This window comes from Balaenoptera physalus (assembly GCF_965194825.1).
Source record: "Balaenoptera physalus genome assembly, chromosome: 19".
Lineage (NCBI taxonomy): Eukaryota > Metazoa > Chordata > Mammalia > Artiodactyla > Balaenopteridae > Balaenoptera > Balaenoptera physalus.
In genome coordinates this window covers 15,593,585-15,613,382 of record NC_138900.1, presented here as the reverse complement: position 1 = coordinate 15,613,382, position 19,798 = coordinate 15,593,585, and the positions used below count along the sequence as shown (strand labels likewise).

The following is a 19,798-nucleotide window of genomic DNA, read 5'->3' as shown; positions in this document are numbered from 1 at the left end:
CACCGCCTCCCAGAAGCCCTCGCGGCCCGACTCAACTTCCGGCCAGAACGGAGCAGGAGTTTCCTGTGTGAGGGAGGCTGGTGAGCCAGGTCTGCTCTGGTGGCTGAGCCCGAGCGTGCCGAGTTACCGCGAACTGCAACTCTACCGCGACCTGGCTAAACTCTGAGAGTTACAGGAGCAGTCGTTTCGGGTGGACCCAGCGAGGGCGCTGAGAGGAATCGGCCGTGGGGCTCGCTGTGGACCACATTTCCCAGAGGGCCCGGCGACGCGTGCTCTTCTCGCGGGAACTCGAACTTTTCATCACGCCTGGCGGGAGCGTTAGATCCTCGAGGTGAGATCGTGGGCACTTGGGGGAACTGGTTCAGCTCTGCAGCTTCGGACCCCCGGGGACCCGAAAGGCCTAAGTTGAGGAGACCGGAGGCCGATATGGAGCTCGGTACTTGGGCCTGTGCGGGCGGAGCGGCGTGAGAAGGGGGAGGTTATGCGACCCGTGTGCAGATATAGGATGCCTGTCATTGTGGAACTGTGACTGTGCCCCCCCCATGGTGGTGTGTCCTTGTGACCCCGCGACACTGGGGTACCTGCGACTGTGCGAGTGTATGTGTTTCGTGTTGAATTTGCGATTGTATCTGTGATACCATGTTTGGCTCTGTGTGCGGATGTGGAGGGCGTGTTCCCTTGTTTTAAGAACGACTGCTTAAGGTATGTGGCACTGTGTGTATGGGTATGAGGCTCCTGTCAACTGTGCGATTGTTACTCCAGAACTCTGTCCTTAGGAAATCTCTGTGAGGTTTGGTTAGATTATTGACCTCAACAGCAGTAACCTCAGCTTTCTCCTGAGACACTGGGATTGGACGGGACGCCCCATTCCTCTGATCTCATTCCCTTTATGTGCTGGGGGATGGGGATGGGGCTGACCTGTGACCTGACCAGTTTGAGCAACAAGAAAAACCTGGTGTCTTACGATGACTTTCTACTTTCCAAGTTCTATCCTTCTCCAGGTGAGGCGCAGAAGAGAAGGAAACAATGCATGCTGAACTTCTACAAGCAGTTTTCAGGGTATGTTGGGGTTTCCTCTTTTCTTTCGTTCTTCTGAAAGTTAATGCTTAATAAAGATGCCATTTGATTATAGGTTCCTATAATTTTCCCACTGGAGAAAAGGATAGTTGAGCCTGCTACTGAAGAACAATAACTCCCATATACCTAACGTTTACTTATTTGGAAAATGGCTCCACTCTGTTTGCCATGTTTTCTTCTTTTTATTTTTATATTTTAAATTTTTTTAGATTTTTTTTTTTTTGATGTGGACCATTTTCAAAGTCTTTATTGAATTTGTTACAATATTGCTTCTGTTTTATGCTTTGGTTTTTTGGCTGCAAGGCATGTGGCATCCCAGCTCCCCCGCCAGGGGTCAAACCTGCACCCCCTACATTGGAAGGCGAAGTTCCAATCACTGGACCACTAGGGAAGTCCCAAGTTTTCTTCTTTTTAAATGCAATATTTATTATGACTTTAAAATAAAAGCATAATGTTTTAGAGATTTTAAAAACACAGATTACCAAGAAAAAATGAAATGAGACCACTCAAATAACTAGTGTTAATATTTTGGTGTATTTTCATTATTTTTCCAAAATCAAATTATGCTTCATTTACCATTTTATATCCTACATTTTCACTAAAAAGTATCATTCTCCTGTGTTGTCAAATGATCTTTGTAAATACCATTTTTCAAAGATACACTATTTTTTGTGAATGAGTTATGGTTTATTCATCAGATGAGTTGTGTCAGACATGAAATCTTTAAACACTTATTTAAAATATTTATTTGTACAAACACATATACATAGATGCACATAGGTTTGAGTTGCAATTTCCATGATTAATAATGAGATTGAACACCACTTCATATGTTTATTGGTTATCAGGGTTTCTTCTTTTGTGACACACCTGTTGAAACCTTTTATTTTGCTCTTAGATTATCTTTTTTTTAATATATAAATTATTTATTTATTTATTTATTTATTTACTTATTTATTTATTTTTGGCTCCGTTGGGTCTTCATTGCTGCGCACAGGCTTTCTCTAGTTGCGGAGAGCTACTTTTCGTTGCGGTGCACGGGCTTCTCATTGCGGTGGCTTCTCTTTGTTGCAGAGCACGGGCTCTAGGTGGGCAGGCTTCAGTAGTTGTGGCATGTGGGCTCAGTAATTGTGGCTCACGGGCTCTAGCGCTGAAGCCTCAGTAATTGTGGCACACGGGCTTAGTTGCTCCGTGGCATGTGGGATCTTTCCGGACCAGGAACCTGTGTCCCCTGCATTGGCAGGCGGATTCTTAACCACTGCGCCACCAGGGAAGTCCCTGGATTATCTCTTATTGATTCATGGGAATTCTTTATATTATCTGGATATGGATCCTTTATTGATTATATTTTACTACTATTTGGATTGTTTTATCACTTCCCTTAAGGTAGTTTTATGAATAAAATTTGAATTTTTTTAATTATATATTTTTTATTTTTGGTTGCGTTGAGTCTTTGTTGCAGTGCGCGGGCTTCTCATTGCCGTGGCTTCTCTTTTTTTTTTTTTTTAAAACTTACATATAATAGCTCTTTTTTTTTAAGTTTATTTACTTTATTTATTTATTTTTTATGGCTGTGTTGGGTCTTCGTTTCTGTGCAGGGGCTTCCTCTAGCTGTGGCAAGTGGGGGCCACTCCTCATCGCGGTGCACGGGCCTCTCACTATCACGGCCTCTCTTGTTGCGGAACACAGGCTCCAGACACGCAGGCTCAGCAATCGTGGCTCACGGGCCCAGCCGCTCCGCGGCACGTGGGATCTTCCCAGACCAGGGCCCGAACCTGTGTCCCCTGCATTGGCAGGCAGATTCTCAACCACTGCGCCACCAGGGAGCCGTGGCTTCTCTTTTGCAGAGCACGGGCTCTAGGCGCGCGGGCTTCAGTAGTTAATAGCGCGGGCTCTAGGGCACACAGGCTTTGGTAGTTGTGGTGCGCGGGCTCAGTAGTTGTGGTGCACAGGCTTAGTTGCTCTGCAGCATGTGGGATCTTCCTGGACCAGGGCTCGAACCCGTGTCTACTGCTTTGGCAGGCGGATTCTTAACCACTGCACCACCAGGGAAGTCCCCCTAATTTTTTATCAAATTTTTTTCCCTTGGTGGTATCTTTTTGTATCTTATTTAGGAAATCCTTCCCTGTCCCAAGGTTATGCAAATATTCTATATTTATATTTAAAACGATAATCCCATTTATTTACTTAACCTATTTTTTAATTATTCTAGCTCCTCATTTGAGGTAATTTGACTTTTCTTCCTCTGGCTGTTTTTAAGGCTTTCTCTCTGTTTTTGGCTTTCTGTAACTCAAGTATGATGTGCGTAAATGTGCATTTCTTTTTATTTATCTGCTTGGAATTTGTTAAGAGTTTTTGAATTTGTGGATAGGTGTTCAGGAATATCCTCAGCCATCTTCAAAGATTGCCCTGCCTCATTCTCTCTCTTCTTCTTAGGCTCTAATTATACATAGGTTATAATTTCTCTCCTTTTTTTTTGGTCTATTACTTTCTTTTTGGTTTTTAGAGTTAATACTTGTAGCTAAAATCAAAGCAATATTAGGCAAAAGAACTTTGCCTTGTTTCAGGACAGGAGTGGAGGGCATGGCAGGTAGCTAGAGTTTTTGGGTTCTTCCTCTAACTGGGAGAAACAAATATCTTTATTCAGTTATGTTTCAACACTTCTAATCTTGGGGAGCTCACCAAATCATAAGGCTATCAGTTCACTTTATGATTCTCATATCTGAAAATTAGAGTGTACCAAGGTAGAGGACTCAGAATAGGGATTGTGTTTTCTGAAGGTATAAATTGGGAGCTGAAACTAAATTTGGAACTCTCAATTTTAAAAATGTGTGTTTGGTACTGAGGCAAAGAAAATCAGGATGAGAATCAGTCTCCCCAAGTCTGTTCAGTTTAAGGCCTTTCTATCTGAATTTCTTCAGAAAAGGGCTGAGTCTTTCTAATCCATTCTCCTGTGCCAAAGCCCGAACAGAGCATCTGGTTCCCTTCCCCCATCAACCTCTAATTACACTCGCCATCTCTGTAATGAAGATTATTGCCCAATATTAATGGGAGTAACTCTAGGGAGGTAGTATACTGTAGTGGAAAATAAATTTTAAAAGGAATAAAATGAATTTTGTTCTTAGAAGCTAACCTAATGTTTAATCAGGAAATATCTGAAACATTCCAGGTAAAATCAGAAAAAGACAAGGGTATACAGCATTACCAATGTTATTTAACATTGTTCTGTAGGTATTAACCAAAGCACTTAGACAAGAGGAAAAATTAGAAAAGAGAGTGTAAGATTATTACTTTCTGCAGATGCTATGACTGTGTACCTGGAAAATCAAATCAATTTATAACCAACACTTTGAAATAAGCAGGACTCCATAGGGAGCAAGCAAAAGAAATTTTTTCCCCTATAATTTCCACTCTCAATTCTATGGCTAATGTTTTTGTTGCCCTGAATAAAAGCTTGTGTAGTCCCTATAATTGTTTTGATCACTCTTTGGTATTCTTTGGTTATTTTCAGTCACAAGATCAGTCTCATTTTACTAATTACAACCTCTAGTTGAGTGTAATAATGTGCAAATTTCATTTAAAGCCTTTTCTCTGAGCTCAGACTTGCTTCAGGCTAGAAGCTTACAGTGTGAAAAGGGGGACCTACTAAGCTGCTTTGTTTCTTTAATCTGAACTCCTCTTTTCTTTGCTCAGTAGTCAGTTTCTTTACTATAGTCCTCTATCCTCCTGTTCTAGGTGTTGCTCTCTAGGTCTGCTCTCTAGGTCTAGATATTGTTCGGGGACTTGCCTTTTACAATTATACTGGACTTTGTTCACCATTCTCATGTTAGTTTTCTAGTTTCAGAATATAATACCTTTCATTTTCTTAATTTACTCTCTAGTTTTGATGGAACATTTAGGCCAGTAGCTTCCTGAGAAAAGCTAGACAGGAGATAATTTAACATTCATTCTCTGTGGTTCTACAATTGTCTTTTTTTTTTTTTTTTTTTTTTTGCTGCACCACATGACTTGTGGGATCTTAGTTCCCCAACCGGGGATCGAACCCACGCCCCCTGCATTGGAAGTGTGGAGTCTTAACCATTGGATCGCCAGGGAAGTCCCTAGAATTGTCTTGATTTAATCGTCGCACTAACTTGGTATTTAATCTTTCTTTTTTTTAATGGGTTTAAAAAATTGTTTTATTTGGGAAAAGTGCATCTTCCAAGAGGGCAGCTGCAAAATACAGAGACCTCTGCAACAATTACTTGTTTTTGCTTAAAGTGAAAGAATGAGTGGTATCCAAGGAATCAAAGCAGTAGGTGGACAAATCAGGAGCATCTCCAAGTTATTTTCAGGAAATAGAACAACAAAACGCAAAGCCATAATTTCCGATCAAGGAATTCTTCTAAGAATTTAGCTTATCTCGTGGATTACCACCCCTCCATCCCCTTTTAGGGGAAAAGCATGACTTACTATTGCAAACCAATTTTGGTATTTAATCTTGCTTCGTATATTATCTTCATACTAGCTTTGGCTGTGTGTGGAATTCTCGGCCAGAATTTGTTTTTTTTTGTAATATTAAAGGAATCACTTCATTTTCTTGTTTTAAATGGTGCTGTTGAGAAATTCATTGCCATTCTGATTCCTGAAAATTTTTATGTGATCCACAGAAGCTTTTAGAAAGTTCTGTTTTTCCCTGATATTCTGAAATTTTACTCCAAAATATATCATAAGGTTTTTTTTTTTTTTTTTAAGTCCGTCACATTTTTCCCTCTCTTGAGGCTTAAAGGGAACATGGGAAGGAATTCTCATTTATGAAGACTTTACTGTGGCCAGACACTGAACTGCATGCTTGCTATTTCATCTCATTGGAAAAGTCCACTCTGTTTGCACATTCCTAGACATACCCCTCTGTATAAAGGAGATATGTCTTGACTTATATTGATATAATCGATTCCAGCTCCTTCAGTTTGCTTAATAATCCCTGTCCTTTTCTGTAGAGCCCTCTACCACCTCATCTGCTATCATCTTTTTCTTCTCTCTTTCCATTGTGAAAGCATGTTTGTTGTTTCAGGGGTCAGTGATGTTCAGGGATGTGTCTATAAACTTCTCTCAGGAGGAATGGGAGTGCCTGGACTCTGGTCAGATGAATTTATACAAAGAAGTGATGTTGGAGAATTTCAGCAACCTGGTTTCAGTGGGTAAGGATAACTCTCCCCTGAAATTCAGAGTCTGCCCTTGGGAATGTCTCCTTTCTCCATTGTGAATTACTCATTTCAAGTAACCAGCTAAATTTCTGCACTCTGTTCCCCAAGGAATGGTTGAGTTGGAATGGAATGGAAGAGTTGGAAATCGGCAGCTCTGCTGGGCTGTGGCTGAAGCTTCATCTTCATCTTTCTCCAGTCCTTCCCTATAGGGGCATCTCTTTCTTGATCACCAAGGGACTGGATCTGGTTTCTGGGACACCAACAGCATAACCATGTCCCATGTCTTTTCTTGTGATCAGGACTTTCCAGTTCTAAGCCAGCTGTGATCTCCTTATTGGAACAAGGAAAAGAGCCCTGGATGGTTGACAGAGAGCTGACAAGAGGCCTTTGTTCAGGTAAGTGAGAGGTGATAGAGCAGGAGCAGAACCTGAGGAGGTATTACCTATATGTTATCAGAAAACTCCCCTCAAAAACCCAAGCCCTCTTCTGTAAAAGAGGTATCTTGCTTTTTTTCTCTTATACTTTATTCCTAGTCCAAAGTAGCAAGTACCTTCCTTTGTTATTTCCAAGAGTTATTCTACCTACCTTTTAGATTTCATTCCTTCATAGGATCTGCTGCATTTAGACTTGTATTAACAGTAGATATTCCCACCCTAAGAAGTGTGTGTGTGTTGTGTGTATGTGTTCCGATACTGGTTTTCATTTTATCTACTTTCCAAGTATTTGTTAATTTCATTAACCAGGTTGTCCTGGATAGTAGTTCATTGTTTCATTTATCAAACATTTGATTTTTTTTTTACATTAAAAAAATTCAGATATAACATACATATGGAAACTACATGAGTGATTGTATAGTGTGAAGAATTACAAGTGAATGCATCCATGTAACCACCACTTCAGACAAGTAATAGAAAATTACTAGCACCTTAGAATCGTTTCTGCCCTTTTCCAATCACTAGCCTCTTTGTCCTCCTCTTGACTTCTAACTCCATGAAATAATTTTGCCTTTTTCTGAGCTGAATATAATTGGAATCATACAGTATTTATTCTTTTGCCTTTGTTTTTTCTCAACTTTATGTTTATGGGACACATCATCCATGTTATTGCATATAGCTGATGTTAGTTCATTCTCAGTGCTATGCTGTATTCCATTCTATGAATATATTTTATAGTATGTATTATATATTGCTAATTATTATAAATAAATATTCTTTCTACTATTGACCTTTAGGTTGTTTTCCAGTTTTTAAGCTATGTGAAGACATTCCTTTGGTGCATATATGTACACATTTCTTTTGGGTGTATACCCAGGAGTGGAATTACTGGGTAATAGGATATGTGTTGGTTTAATTTTAAAAGATAATGCCAGTTTTCCAAAGTGGTTATACCAATTTATACTTCCACTAGCAGTGTGAAAGTTGCTATTGCTCTGCATTCTTGCCAGTTCTTTTTTTAAAATAAATTTATTTATTTATTTATTTATGGCTGCGTTGGGTCTTCGTTGCTGTGTGTGGGCTTTCTCTAGTTGCGGCAAGCAGGGGCTACTCTTTGTTGCAGTGCGCGGGCTTCTCAATGCAGTGGCTTCTCTTGTTGCAGAGCACAGGCTCTAGGCGTGCGGGCCTCAGCAGTTGTGGCTCGCAGGCTCCAGAGAGCAGGCTCAATAGTTGTGACCCACGGGCTTAGTTGCTCCGTGGCATGTGGGATCCTTCCGGACCAGGGCTCAAACCTGTGTTCCCTGCATTGGCAGGCGGATTCTTAACCACTGCACCACCAGGGAAGCCCTTGCCAGTTCTTGATATTGCTAGACCTTTTAATTTTAGACATTCTGTGGGTCTGTGTGTGTGTGTGTTGTGTGTGTGTGTGTGTGTTCCGTGACTTGCCCGTTTAAGTTTCTTGGTTCTATTCATTAGGTTGTCTTCATTTTTCTTAGTGATTTGAAGGAGTTTTTTGCATATTCTGTATATGAGCCTTTGTAAATATCATCTACCACTCTATAGCTTACTTTCTTATTCTTTTAGTGCTGTCTTTTAATTTTATTAATTTTAAGTAGTCAAGCTTATCTATCTTTTCCTTTATAGTTGTTGCTTTTTGTGTTCTGTGTAGGACTCATTGCCTACCCCAAAGTCATGAAGATGCTTCCTGTGTTATATTCTAGTAGCTTTATTGTTTTACCTTTTACATTTAGATCTCCAGTTTCCTAGAGCTGATATTTGTATATAGTATGAAGTAGGGGTCAAATTTCATTATTTTTCCACATAAATATCCAATTGACCAGGCAGTGTATACTGAAAAGACTTTTTCCCTCTCTCTATAATGCTACCTTTGTCATAAATCATGTGTTGCCATATCTGTGAGTCTGTCTCTGAACTTTATTCTGTTCCATTGGCTTGTCTACCTTTGTCCCAATACCACACTATAATAGTACTGTAGTCTATAATAAGGTTTATTATCTGGCAGAGCAAGTTTTCCTGCTTCTTCTTCTTGGTAATTTTCATATAAATTTTATTTTATTTTATTATAATTATTTTTCATAAATTTATTTATTTATTTTTGGCTGCGTTGTATCTTTGTTGCTGTGCACGGGCTCTTCATTGCGGTGGCTTCTCTTGTTGCAGAGCACGGGCTCCAGGCACACGGGCTTTAGTAGTTGTGGCTTATGGGCTCTAGAGCGCAGGCTCAGTAGTTGTGGCACACGGGCTTAGTATCTCCGTGGCATGTGGGATCTTCCCAGACCACGGCTCAAACCCGTGTCCCCTGCATTGGCAGGCAGATTCTTAACCACTGCACCACCAGGGAAGTCCTCATTATAAATTTTAGAATCAGCTTATTAATATTCACACACACATAAAAATAACTGCTGACATTTTGATTAAGGTTAAAATAAATTTATACATCAGTTTCTGGAGAATTAACATTTTGGAACAGTCTTCTAAAAAAGTTTGATTTTTTAATTTGGGCAAGTAGTCTGCTAGGTGCTACATAGTTTAAAAAATATGTAGACTTATTAAGAAATTCATTGTTTAATGTGGGAGCTAGAACATTTCTGTAAATTATTTCTACAAAGTAGAATTCAGCAAACAAGAAGAACAAATAGGAAGCTCAGAAGAAAGTTATAGAACAGTCAAAAAATACAGAAGTGGTATTGATTCAAGTAGAAATTAATTGTTGGATCCTTGGAAGTAGATGTAACCTATCGAGATAGTGATAGAAATAGACCATGCCTCCATTGAGAGAGAATTCTGGATTCAACAAAGCTCTAGGAACCTAGGCAGGAGTTTGTGAATCTCCTTCCTTGCCCTCAGTAGGTCTCAGCTAGCCTTCAATATTTTATAAGACGGGATCCAGAATTTTTTTCCTCCATAAATTGAATCATTTTCCTCTCTATCATCTGTAAAAGAATTGAGCTTTCTTCATTGATTTCTGGTGCCATCTTTATTGGGTAATAAATTCGCATATATGAGTCTTTCTCCACACTCTATTGTCTTGTTATGGTGTAATGCCAGTACGAGTGTCTTTATTTCTTTGGCTTGTATTTTTTAATATCTAATATCACCTTCTTATTTTTCAGATCCAAGGTTTGCTTAGCCTCTGGAGTATTTTTCCTTTTTTTGTTTTTATTTCCCTGTCTCTCTTATTGCTTTTCCTCCCTACCAACTTGCTTACTCACTCCCTTCTCTATCTTTCCTTGACCCCATACTTCTACACATGGTCTCTGTTTATTCTTTTTCTACTTTTTAATAATTAATTAAATAGTATTAAATATATAACATGAAAGGTAAAACTATTATTTAAAAAGGAAATTTTTAAATATTTAAACTTTTTAAATAGAAAATCTTTGTGAAAAATAGACAAAGAAAGATAACTTACCTTAAACTCCAAAAGTAGGAGCACGAAGTCTACCTCAAGGAAGTTGGCAGCGGAAACCTGGATAGCGGTGGAGAAGAGCTACCTTAGGCCCAGTGGCGACTGTGGAAGCAAGCAGCAACAATGGGAAAGGGCAAGGGAGTCGAGACCTCAGTTACCTTTTACTGATTGGAGGAGGTGGCAAAGTGCAACTCCCTGAAGGAGATATGGCTGGTGATCCATGGGCAAGTCTGTGATGTCACCTGCTTTCTTAACGAGCATCCTGGTGGAGAAGAGGTTCTGCTGGAACAAGCTCGTGGAGATGCAACTGAAAGCTTTGAAGATGTAGGCCACTCGTCTGAGGCCAGAGAAGTGCTCAAGCAGTACTATATTGGTGATGTGCCTCTGAATTACTTTAAACCTGGAAGTGAGGGACTTCCCTGGTGCTCCAGTGGGTAAGACTCTGTGCTCCCAATGCAGGGGGTCTGGGTCCGATCTCTGGTTGAGGAACTAGATCCCACATGGATGCCTCAACTAAGAGTCTGTGTGCTGCAACTAAGAAGCCCTCGTGCATACCATAACTAAAGATCCCACGTGCTGCAACTAAGACCCAGTGCAGCCAAAATAAATAAATATTTTAAAAACAAACAAACATGGAAGGGGTAGCAAGGACCCTCCAAAAAGCAACACATGCAAAAGCTGCTGGTCGTGTTGGATCTTCCCCATCATAGACCATGTTCTCTTAGGTATTCTGTATCATTACTACACAGCGGAGAGCTAATCCTCCCAAGGAGACCTTGTTGAAATCTGGAAAGCATATCCACTTGGGAATGAGAACTAGAGACTTGTTTGGAGGCTGCAGCAGTGCCTTCTCGAATCCTGCTAATTGTATTCTTCCCCTTCGGAACCCAGACTGTTGGCCAGATATCCACCTCAGCCCTGGGCCAATGTCCAAGTCATTTCTTAGAGTCTTACACTCAAAGCACCTGCTCATTGTTCTGTGTCCTTGCCGTTTTTCCCTCTCTTTATTCTTTTCCATGGGCACCTTTATGTTTCAGAGTTTCTTTTGTAATTATGGTCCACATGTCCTAGTGACAATGCCCTTTGGTAAAATTGCTTTCCAATACTTTGAAAGCATATTAGACATACTTAACAGGGCATCACACTCTGGTTTTGAAGCTTTTCTTTTTCCCTTTTTAAGTAAATATTGTTAAAAATAAATAAATAAATAAAACTCCAAAAGTACAAACCATACAGCAAAAACATGAACTGGAAGTACATCAGAATTAAGGATTTCTGCTAAATGAAGGACACAATAGATAAATTTAATGCAGAGTAGACTAGAAGATACTTGCTAATTAAGAGGAAGAAGTTAGTGACCCCAATAAAAATACCAATAAAGGTTAACAAAGCTAAAATGCTAATAAGCCTACCAGATGTTCATACTTATTAATAATTAGAAATGCAAATGAAGGCAATAATGCAATATCGCTTTTCACTTATTAGGCTAGAAAAGTAGAAAGCTGGATAATGACAACTGTGGGTGGGGACAAAGAAATTCTTACACACTTTTGGTGAAAGTATACAGTGGTGTTGCCTTTCTCTACAGCCATCTGGTACTACTTAAACAGGTATACATATGCCCCACTTTGGGGTATATATCTAAAATTGAAAATAATGCAAAAGGATAAATACTTCATGTCTTTCAAATGTCATACCAGTGTATCATCTATCAGGTCCATTCGAGGATTATTTAATTATCTGGGGAAATGTATCATTGTTTCACTTACTATTTACTACTCATTAGGGACCAGGTTCTCTTAAAATTAGATGTTAAATTTAAAAAGATTGATAAGTTGCGAATGATTCATCTGGTGGAAAAGGTAGCCGAAGGGTATAGTTTTATTATCCTATAACACAGTAACTCGTTTTTGTATACAACTTAGTGATGTTATTCCTGCATTCTTCCTTTAGGATACCATATGAACTCAGTCTCTCCTAGATAATTGGAACTAGCTTGATCATTCCTCTGGCCCTCTCATTAATGAGTTAAATAAATCTTTAAAACGTGCTTAGCATATTCTGTTTCATTGGTTTATGTGATTGTCTTTATGCCAGTACCATACTGTTTTAACTGCTGTAGCTTTGTCATATACTTTGAAATCAGAAAGTGTGATACCGCTTAGCTTTCTTACACTTTCTAAAGATTATTTTTAGCTCTTCCAATTTTTTTCTATTAATATTTCTGTAAAAAATGCCATTGGGATTTTTATAGGGATTGCATTGAATCTGTAGATTACATTTTAACAATATGAAGTCTTCCAGTCCACAAGCACGCGATTGCTTTCCATTTAGTGTCATCTTTAATTTCTTCAATGTTTTATAGTTTTCACTGTACAAGTCTTTCATCTCCCTATTTAAGTTTATTCCTAAGTATTTAATTCCTTTTGATGCTATTATAAATGGAATTGTTTTCCTGATTTCCTTTCAGATTGTTTATTGTTAGTGTATAGAAACACTGTAGTTTTGTATCCTGCAACTGAAAACTAAATTTGTTTAATTCTGACAGTTTTTATGTGGAGCCTTTAGGGTTTTCTATGTCATTTTCAAATAGGGACAATTTTACTTCTAAGTTTGTTGAGAGTTTTTAGTCATGAAAGGATGTTGAATTTTATGAAATGCTTCTCATCTATTGAGATGATTGTGTGATTTTTATCCTTTATTCTGTTAATGTGGTATATCACATTGATTTTTGTATGTTGAACCATCTTTGCATCCTAGGGATAAATCGTAGTTGGTCGTGATGTATGATCCTTTTAGTGTGCTGTTGAGAATTTTTGCATTTATATTCATCAGGGATATTGGCCTGTAATTTTCTTTTTTATGACTTCCTTGTCTGGGTTTGGTCTGAGGGTAATGCTGGCTTAATAAAATGAGTTTGGAAGTCTTCCCTGCTCTTCAGTTTTTTTGGAAGAGTTTGAGAAGGATTGGCATAATGTGTGGTAGAATTCACTAGTGAACCTCCCAACAAAGAAGAGCCTAGGCTTTTTATTACTAATTCAGTCTCCTTACTAGTTATAGACTTTCTATTTAGACTTTCTGTTTCTTCATGACTTTCTATTTCTTCATGATTCAGTCTTGGTAGGTTGTATGTTTCTAGGAATTTTTCCATTTCCTCCAGTTTATCCAGTTTCTTGGTGTATAATTGTTCATAGTATTCTCTTATGATAGTTTTTATTTCTGTGACATCAGTTATAATGTCTCTTATTTCTGATTTTATTTGAGTCTCCTCTCTTTTTTTCTTAATCTAGCTAAAAGTTTGTCAATTTTATTTATCTTTTCAATAAACCAACTATTAGTTCCATTGATCTTTTCTGTTGTTTTTCTATTCTCTATTTCATTTATCTCTGCCCTAATCTTTATTATTTCCTTCCTTCTGCTAACTTTGGGTTTACTTTGTTCCTTGAAATGTAAAGTTAGGTTGTATATTTGCGATTCTTCTTTTTCAATGTAGGAACTATAAAATTCCCTCTTCATACTGCTTTTTCTGCATCCCATAAGTGTTTTTGTTTGTCTGAAGATATTTTCTAATTCTTTGGGCCATTGGTTGTTCAAAAGTGTGTTTTTAATTTCCACATATTTGTGAGTTTTCCAGTTTTCCTTTTGCTGTTGATTTCTAGTTTTGTTCCACTGTAGTCAGAAAAGATACTTGATATGATTTCCATCTTAAATTTCTTAAGACTTATTTTGTGAACTAACGTGTGATCTAGCCTAGGGAATGTTCCATGTATGCTTGATAAGAATATATTCTGATGCTGTTGAATGGAATATTCTATATATGTCATTTAGGTTCATTTGCCCTATGGTATTGTTCAAGTCGCTTTTCTTTCTTGATTTACTGTCTGATTGTTCTATCTATTATTGAAAGTAGGCTATGGAAGTGTCCTGCTGTTGTATTTTTGTCTGTGTCTCCCTTCAGTTTTGACAGTGTTTGCTTAATATACTTAAGTGCTCTGATATTGGGTGCAGGTATGTTTATAATTGTTATAGCTTCTTGGTGAATTGACCATTTTATCATTGTATAATATCCTTGTTTGTTTCTTGTGACAGCTTTAGCTTAAAATCTGTTTTAGCTTAAAGTCTATTTTATCTGATGTAAGTATAGCCACCCTTGCTCTCTTTAGGTTACCATTTGCATGGATTATCTTTTTCCATCCCTCAGTTTCAGCCATTATCTGTGTTCTTAAATCTAAAGTGGGTCTCTGGAGGACATCATATAGTTGGATATTGTTGTTTTCTCCATTCAGCCAATCTCTTTTGATTTGAGAGTTTAATCCATTTATGTTTAAAGTTATTATTGAAGGATTTACTATTGCCATTTTGTTCATTGTTTTCTGTTCTTTTTGTAGTTCTTTTGTCCCGCTTTTCCGCTCTTGCTTCCTTCCTTTTGTTTCTTTGATTTTTTGTATTGATATGCTTTGAATCCTTTTTATTTTTCTTTTCTGTAATCTCTATAAGGTATCTTCTTTGTGGTTATCATTGGGCTTTCAAAAATATAACAGTATGTTTTAAGCTGATAACAATTTTACTTCAGTCACATACAAAAACACTTTTACTTCTCACTACCCACACTTTGTGTTATTGACATTGTACTCTTCTGGTACATAGATATGTTCACCAACCAGGAAGCTTCCCCCAATCCTTGCCAAGTTTTTTACTGGGGGTGTCATTATGTGGGAAGTGGTGACCAGTGCCATCCCTTGAAACTAAGGGTCCATTGTGAATCACCTCCTTATCATAATTCAGGTATGATCAAAAGACACTTGTTGTGAATAACAAAAGACAGTCTAGTGGTTTTTGAAGTTCCAGTGGTTTTTGAAGCTCTGTGCCAGGAACTGGAAACAAAGACCAGATGTATTTTCTGTATCACAAGTATGTATATTTTCTGTTAATTCTTTTCTTCTCAGTTCAGTACCCATGCCCACAGCTATACTGGATGTTCCTGAGTCCAGATTTTCTCTGGTTCCATTTTTCTAGATTTCTAGTTTTCTGTGAGAATGAAAAACTATAATCATCCTGTCCTGTGGGATGGGGAGGAGATACAGTCTTTGAACTCATCCTTCAGCTTTTACTCTTCTCTGCACTCCACTGTTAGAAGTGCCTGATGCCTCCAATTCTTGTGCATTTGTAGGGATTTGCACCATGAATCAGTACTGTGGAATTTACCCACTGTTGGCTCAATTTGATATTCTCCAGTCTGCACTCACTTATCACTCAACCATTGGCTTTCCAGTTTCCAAGTTTTATTGCTACTGTTTCTTCTCCAGTATCTTTTGTCCTAGTGGGGTTTTCCTTTCCCCTTGTTAAGCTTTTACTATAATTTTCCTGTGGATTCACGAACAAGAATTGGTAAACTTATATATACTGTCTGCCATTTTAAACAGAAATTATGCCCCCCTTTTATTAAAAATACAATTGACCCTCATTACTCACAGATTATTTATGAATTCACTTACTCACTAAGATTTATTTGTAAGCCCCAAATCAATACTTACAGTGCTTTCATGGTAATTAGCAGACATATGCAGAGTGGCAGAAAATGTTGACATGGAGTTCCTATTTTCTCACAGAGAATGTTTCATTCTTATTCTCTTCTTTCTAACACTCAAGCTTCCTCCCTTCTTAGTAACTGCCATGACTTGAAGACTCCATTTCTCTTTCCCAGCATCAGCATCACAGAATTCCAAGATAAACTATTTTCAGTGAATCCCCAACATATATGAGGCTCTATTCACAGAAGAAATTTACGTGTCTGCCATTCTCACCAGTTTCATTCAGCACCCTAGACTTGTTGAGGGCTCTCCCCCAGTGTGAATTTGCCAACAACATACCCTTTGCTTAGAGTTGCTGACCCTCCCCCACACCCATTTATACATTTCAACACATTTATTCCTTAGTAGTCCTATAGGTATGACAGTTATCCACAAATAACAAAACATATAGTATGACGCTCTGTGTGTGAGTATATGCTTATATAAATGTATATATGATTAGAATCACTGTATAATGTGGAAGATGGCCCTGAATAGTGTGGATTCATTGAAGTTGCAGGTGATTCTGATCCACACCAGGATTATAGAGGTCATCTATTTCCCTAATTACCCTCTTCAACTTCCTCTGTTGCTTCTCCTTAATGTCTGTGCTTTTCTTATCAATTTTACAAATGGCCTAGCCATATTTGAGAACTGTCTAAGCATTTACTTTCCCAAATATTTTCAGCTTAATCTTTGCATTTCTTTTTCAGAAGTTTAACCTTTCCCAGCATAGGAAAAATGAGCATATGCCTTTTTATTTTCTTCCAGATCTGGAATCCATGTGTGAGACCAAGTTACTCTCTCTAAAGAAGAGACATTTTAGTCAAGTGATGTTTACCCATGAAGACATACCCACTTTTATTCAGCCCACGTTTCTTATTCCACATCAAAAAACTATTAATGAAGAGAAGCCCTGTGAATGTAAAATATGTGAAAAAGCCTTTAATCAAAACTTACACTTTGTTCAACATCAGAGAATTCATTCTGCTGAAAAAAACTATGAATGTAAGGAGTGTGGGAAATCCTTTAGTCGTGGCTCACTTGTTGCTCGGCATCAGAGGAGTCACACTGGTGAAAAACCCTATGAGTGTAAAGAATGCGGCAAGGCTTTTAGTTGTAGTTCATATTTTTCTCAACATCAGAGGATTCACACTGGTGAGAAACCCTATGAATGTAAGGAATGTGGAAAAGCCTTTAATTATTGCTCAAACCTTAATGATCATCAGAGAATTCACACTGGTGAAAAACCCTATGAATGTAAAGTATGTGGAAAAGCCTTTACTAAGAGTTCACAACTTTTTCCACATCTGAGAATTCATACCGGTGAGAAACCTTATGAATGTAAGGAATGTGGGAAAGCCTTTACTCAACATTCAAGGCTTATTCAACACCACAGGATGCATACTGGTGAGAAACCTTATAAGTGTAAGGAATGTGAGAAGGCCTTTAGTAGTGCCTCAACACTTACTAACCATCACAGAATTCATGCTGGCAAGAAACTCTATGAATGTAAAGAATGTGGAAAGGCCTTTATTCAGAGCTCAGAACTTATTCAACATCAGAGAATACATACAGATGAAAAACCATATGAATGTAATGAATGTGGAAAGGCTTTTAATAAAGGCTCAAACCTTACTCGACATCAAAGAATTCACACTGGTGAGAAACCTTATGACTGCAAGGAATGTGGAAAGGCCTTTGGTAGTCGCTCTGACCTCATCCGCCATGAAGGAATTCATATTGGATAAATGAAAGGCCCTTATGACTGTAAGGAGTATGGAAAGGTCTTTGGTAGTCGCTGTGACCTCATCCACCATGAAGGAATTCATATTGGATAAATGATAGGCCCCTTTGATAACCTTTATAATAATATTTTTTAAAACAGGTAATGCAAAAAATAAACAAAAAATCCCAGATAATGCATGATGAAAGTTCCTCTCTGTAGTAGTTTTCTAGGGCTACTATAACAAAGTACCAAGTACCACAAAACTAGGTGGCTTAAAACAACAGAAACTTATTCTCTCAGTTTTTGAGCCTGGAAACCCACAATCAAAGTTGTTGGCAAGGTTGGTTCCTTCTGGGGCTCCAAGGAAGAATCTGTTCCATGCCTATCTCCTAGCTTCTTGTAACAGCAATTTTTGACATACCTTGGCTTGTAGACTCATTGCTCCAATCTCTGCCTCCATCTTCACACTGTGTTCTCTCTGTGTCTTTTCTCTCATATGGACACTGGTCATATTGCATTAGGGCTCACCCTAAGGACCTCATCTTAACTTGATTATATGTGCAAAGACCTTATTTCCATGTAAGATCACATTCACAGATACCAGGTGTTAGGACCTCAGCATATTTCAACCAATTACACTCTGTTAACACTGTTTTCTAATGTATTTGTAATTTTACACATAAAGTTAATCAAATGTATTTTAAAATGTGAATTTAAGGTCTAAATTAAACACCCTTTTCCCCAAAAAAAGAGTCTATCCCCAAACTACTTATTCCATAATTCCTTCCCATTTATTCTCTGTTTTGGTTATATAGCTTGTATTAACTTATGTTTTAGGGCCGTCTTTTCTATATCTGTGGCCTACAGAATTACTACACTGTAAATTGTGTTACATAGGCTATCTTTGAATTCATGGTGGAATTATAACTTTGTTTTTGAAGGCAGCTGTATTCTTTTTTCCTTTTGTAAAATTAATATTTTCTTATTGTAAAAAAAAAAAAAAAAAAAGGACACCAAGAAAAAAATAAAGATTATTTGTAAGCCTACCAAACAGAGATGACTACTTCAAATTATCACAACATATCCTTCCAGGCTTTATTTAGTGTAATCGTGACATGCATGCTGTACCATAACCTGCTTTTATCATGCTACTATTTCAGCAAGTATAGATGTTTATGTATCATTCTTTTTAATGGTATCATAATAATCTTTTCTGTGGTCGACTATCATTTTGCTAAATAACTACCGATAAACATTTTGGTGCCTGTTTAAACTTTGCAGTTAGAAAAGTTGCCTTCTAAATGCAACTTTAGTACTTTTTTTGTTTCAAACTTAAAAAAAACATTATCAGTGCTGAAATAACTGATGAACATTTTCTTCCTATAAAAACTTGCCAATAACTCCCAATTCCCTCATAATCACTATTACAAATTTGTTTTTATCCTTTGAGACTTTTTTAAAAAATTTATTTTATTTTTGGCTGTGTTGGATCTTTTTTTGCTGCATGCGGGCTTTTTCTCTGTTTGCAGTGAGTGGGGCCTACTCTTCATTGCGGTATGCGGGCTTCTTATTGCAGTGGCTTCTCATTGCAGAGCATGGGCTCCAGGTGCACGGGCTTCAGTAGTTGTGGCAGGTGGGCTCAGTAGTTGTGGCTCGCAGGCTCTAGAGCACAGGCTCAGTAGTTGTGGCGCACGGTCTTAGTTGCTCCACGGCATGTGGGATCTTCCTGGAGCAGGGCTCAAACCCATGTCCCCTGCATTGGCAGGTGGATTCTTAACCACTGCGCCACCAGGGAAGCCCTATCCTTTGAGACCTTTTAAAAAAACTTTTTTACGTGCATGCACACACAACCAAATAAGTAAATGCTTGTAGAAAAAGTGCTGCATTATAATTTTTTTTGTATAAATATATACTGATGATGTGTGTCTTGGATTGCTGTAAGGATAAATGAGTTAAGTGTAAAATGGTTGGGACTCTTACTAGTATATAGTAACTAGCTGATAGTTATCCAACGTTAGCAGTAATATTTTCACTGTTATTATTTGTGGAAAGGACTTTTACCATGTTTCATCATGTTCACACCTTAATTTATATCAAAGAATTTATAATGAAAAAAGATCAGTGGGTATAATGTTTTTAGAAAAGCATCTCACCAACACTTACTCCTTATTCAGCATGAAGTTTAAAAAGAAAATTAAAATCCTAAGAAAACTCAAAGAAAAAGAATGGGTGAATAAGCCTACATTCACACCTCATATTTCATGCTGCACAATTTCATACCCATCAAAAAAACCTATTTATAGTAGTTGAAAACACATCTGTCAAAAAAGAAAGAGCAAAACATGAAATATTAATAATCACTTCCCCCTCAA

The 19,798-nt window shown here is 37.9% G+C and overlaps 1 protein-coding gene across 7 annotated transcripts; it reads left to right on the top strand.

Moving 5' to 3' along the window:
• The first annotated feature begins 53 nt into the window (after positions 1 to 53).
• Positions 54 to 18,176, top strand: ZNF829 (zinc finger protein 829). Of its 7 annotated transcripts, none has more exons than XM_082439383.1 (6): positions 54 to 331; positions 1,002 to 1,059; positions 5,100 to 5,213; positions 6,131 to 6,257; positions 6,563 to 6,658; positions 16,469 to 18,176. In XM_082439383.1, exons 4-6 carry the CDS (start codon positions 6,140 to 6,142, stop codon positions 17,446 to 17,448), a joined length of 1,194 nt encoding a protein of 397 aa, XP_082295509.1. In that variant the 5' UTR covers positions 54 to 331; positions 1,002 to 1,059; positions 5,100 to 5,213; positions 6,131 to 6,139; the 3' UTR covers positions 17,449 to 18,176. The 7 variants fall into 7 exon arrangements, with proteins under 7 accessions (XP_082295509.1, XP_082295508.1, XP_082295507.1 ...); XM_082439382.1 differs by having other exon boundaries at positions 54 to 436; XM_082439381.1 differs by lacking the exon at positions 5,100 to 5,213.
• The last annotated feature ends 1,622 nt before the right edge of the window (positions 18,177 to 19,798 follow it).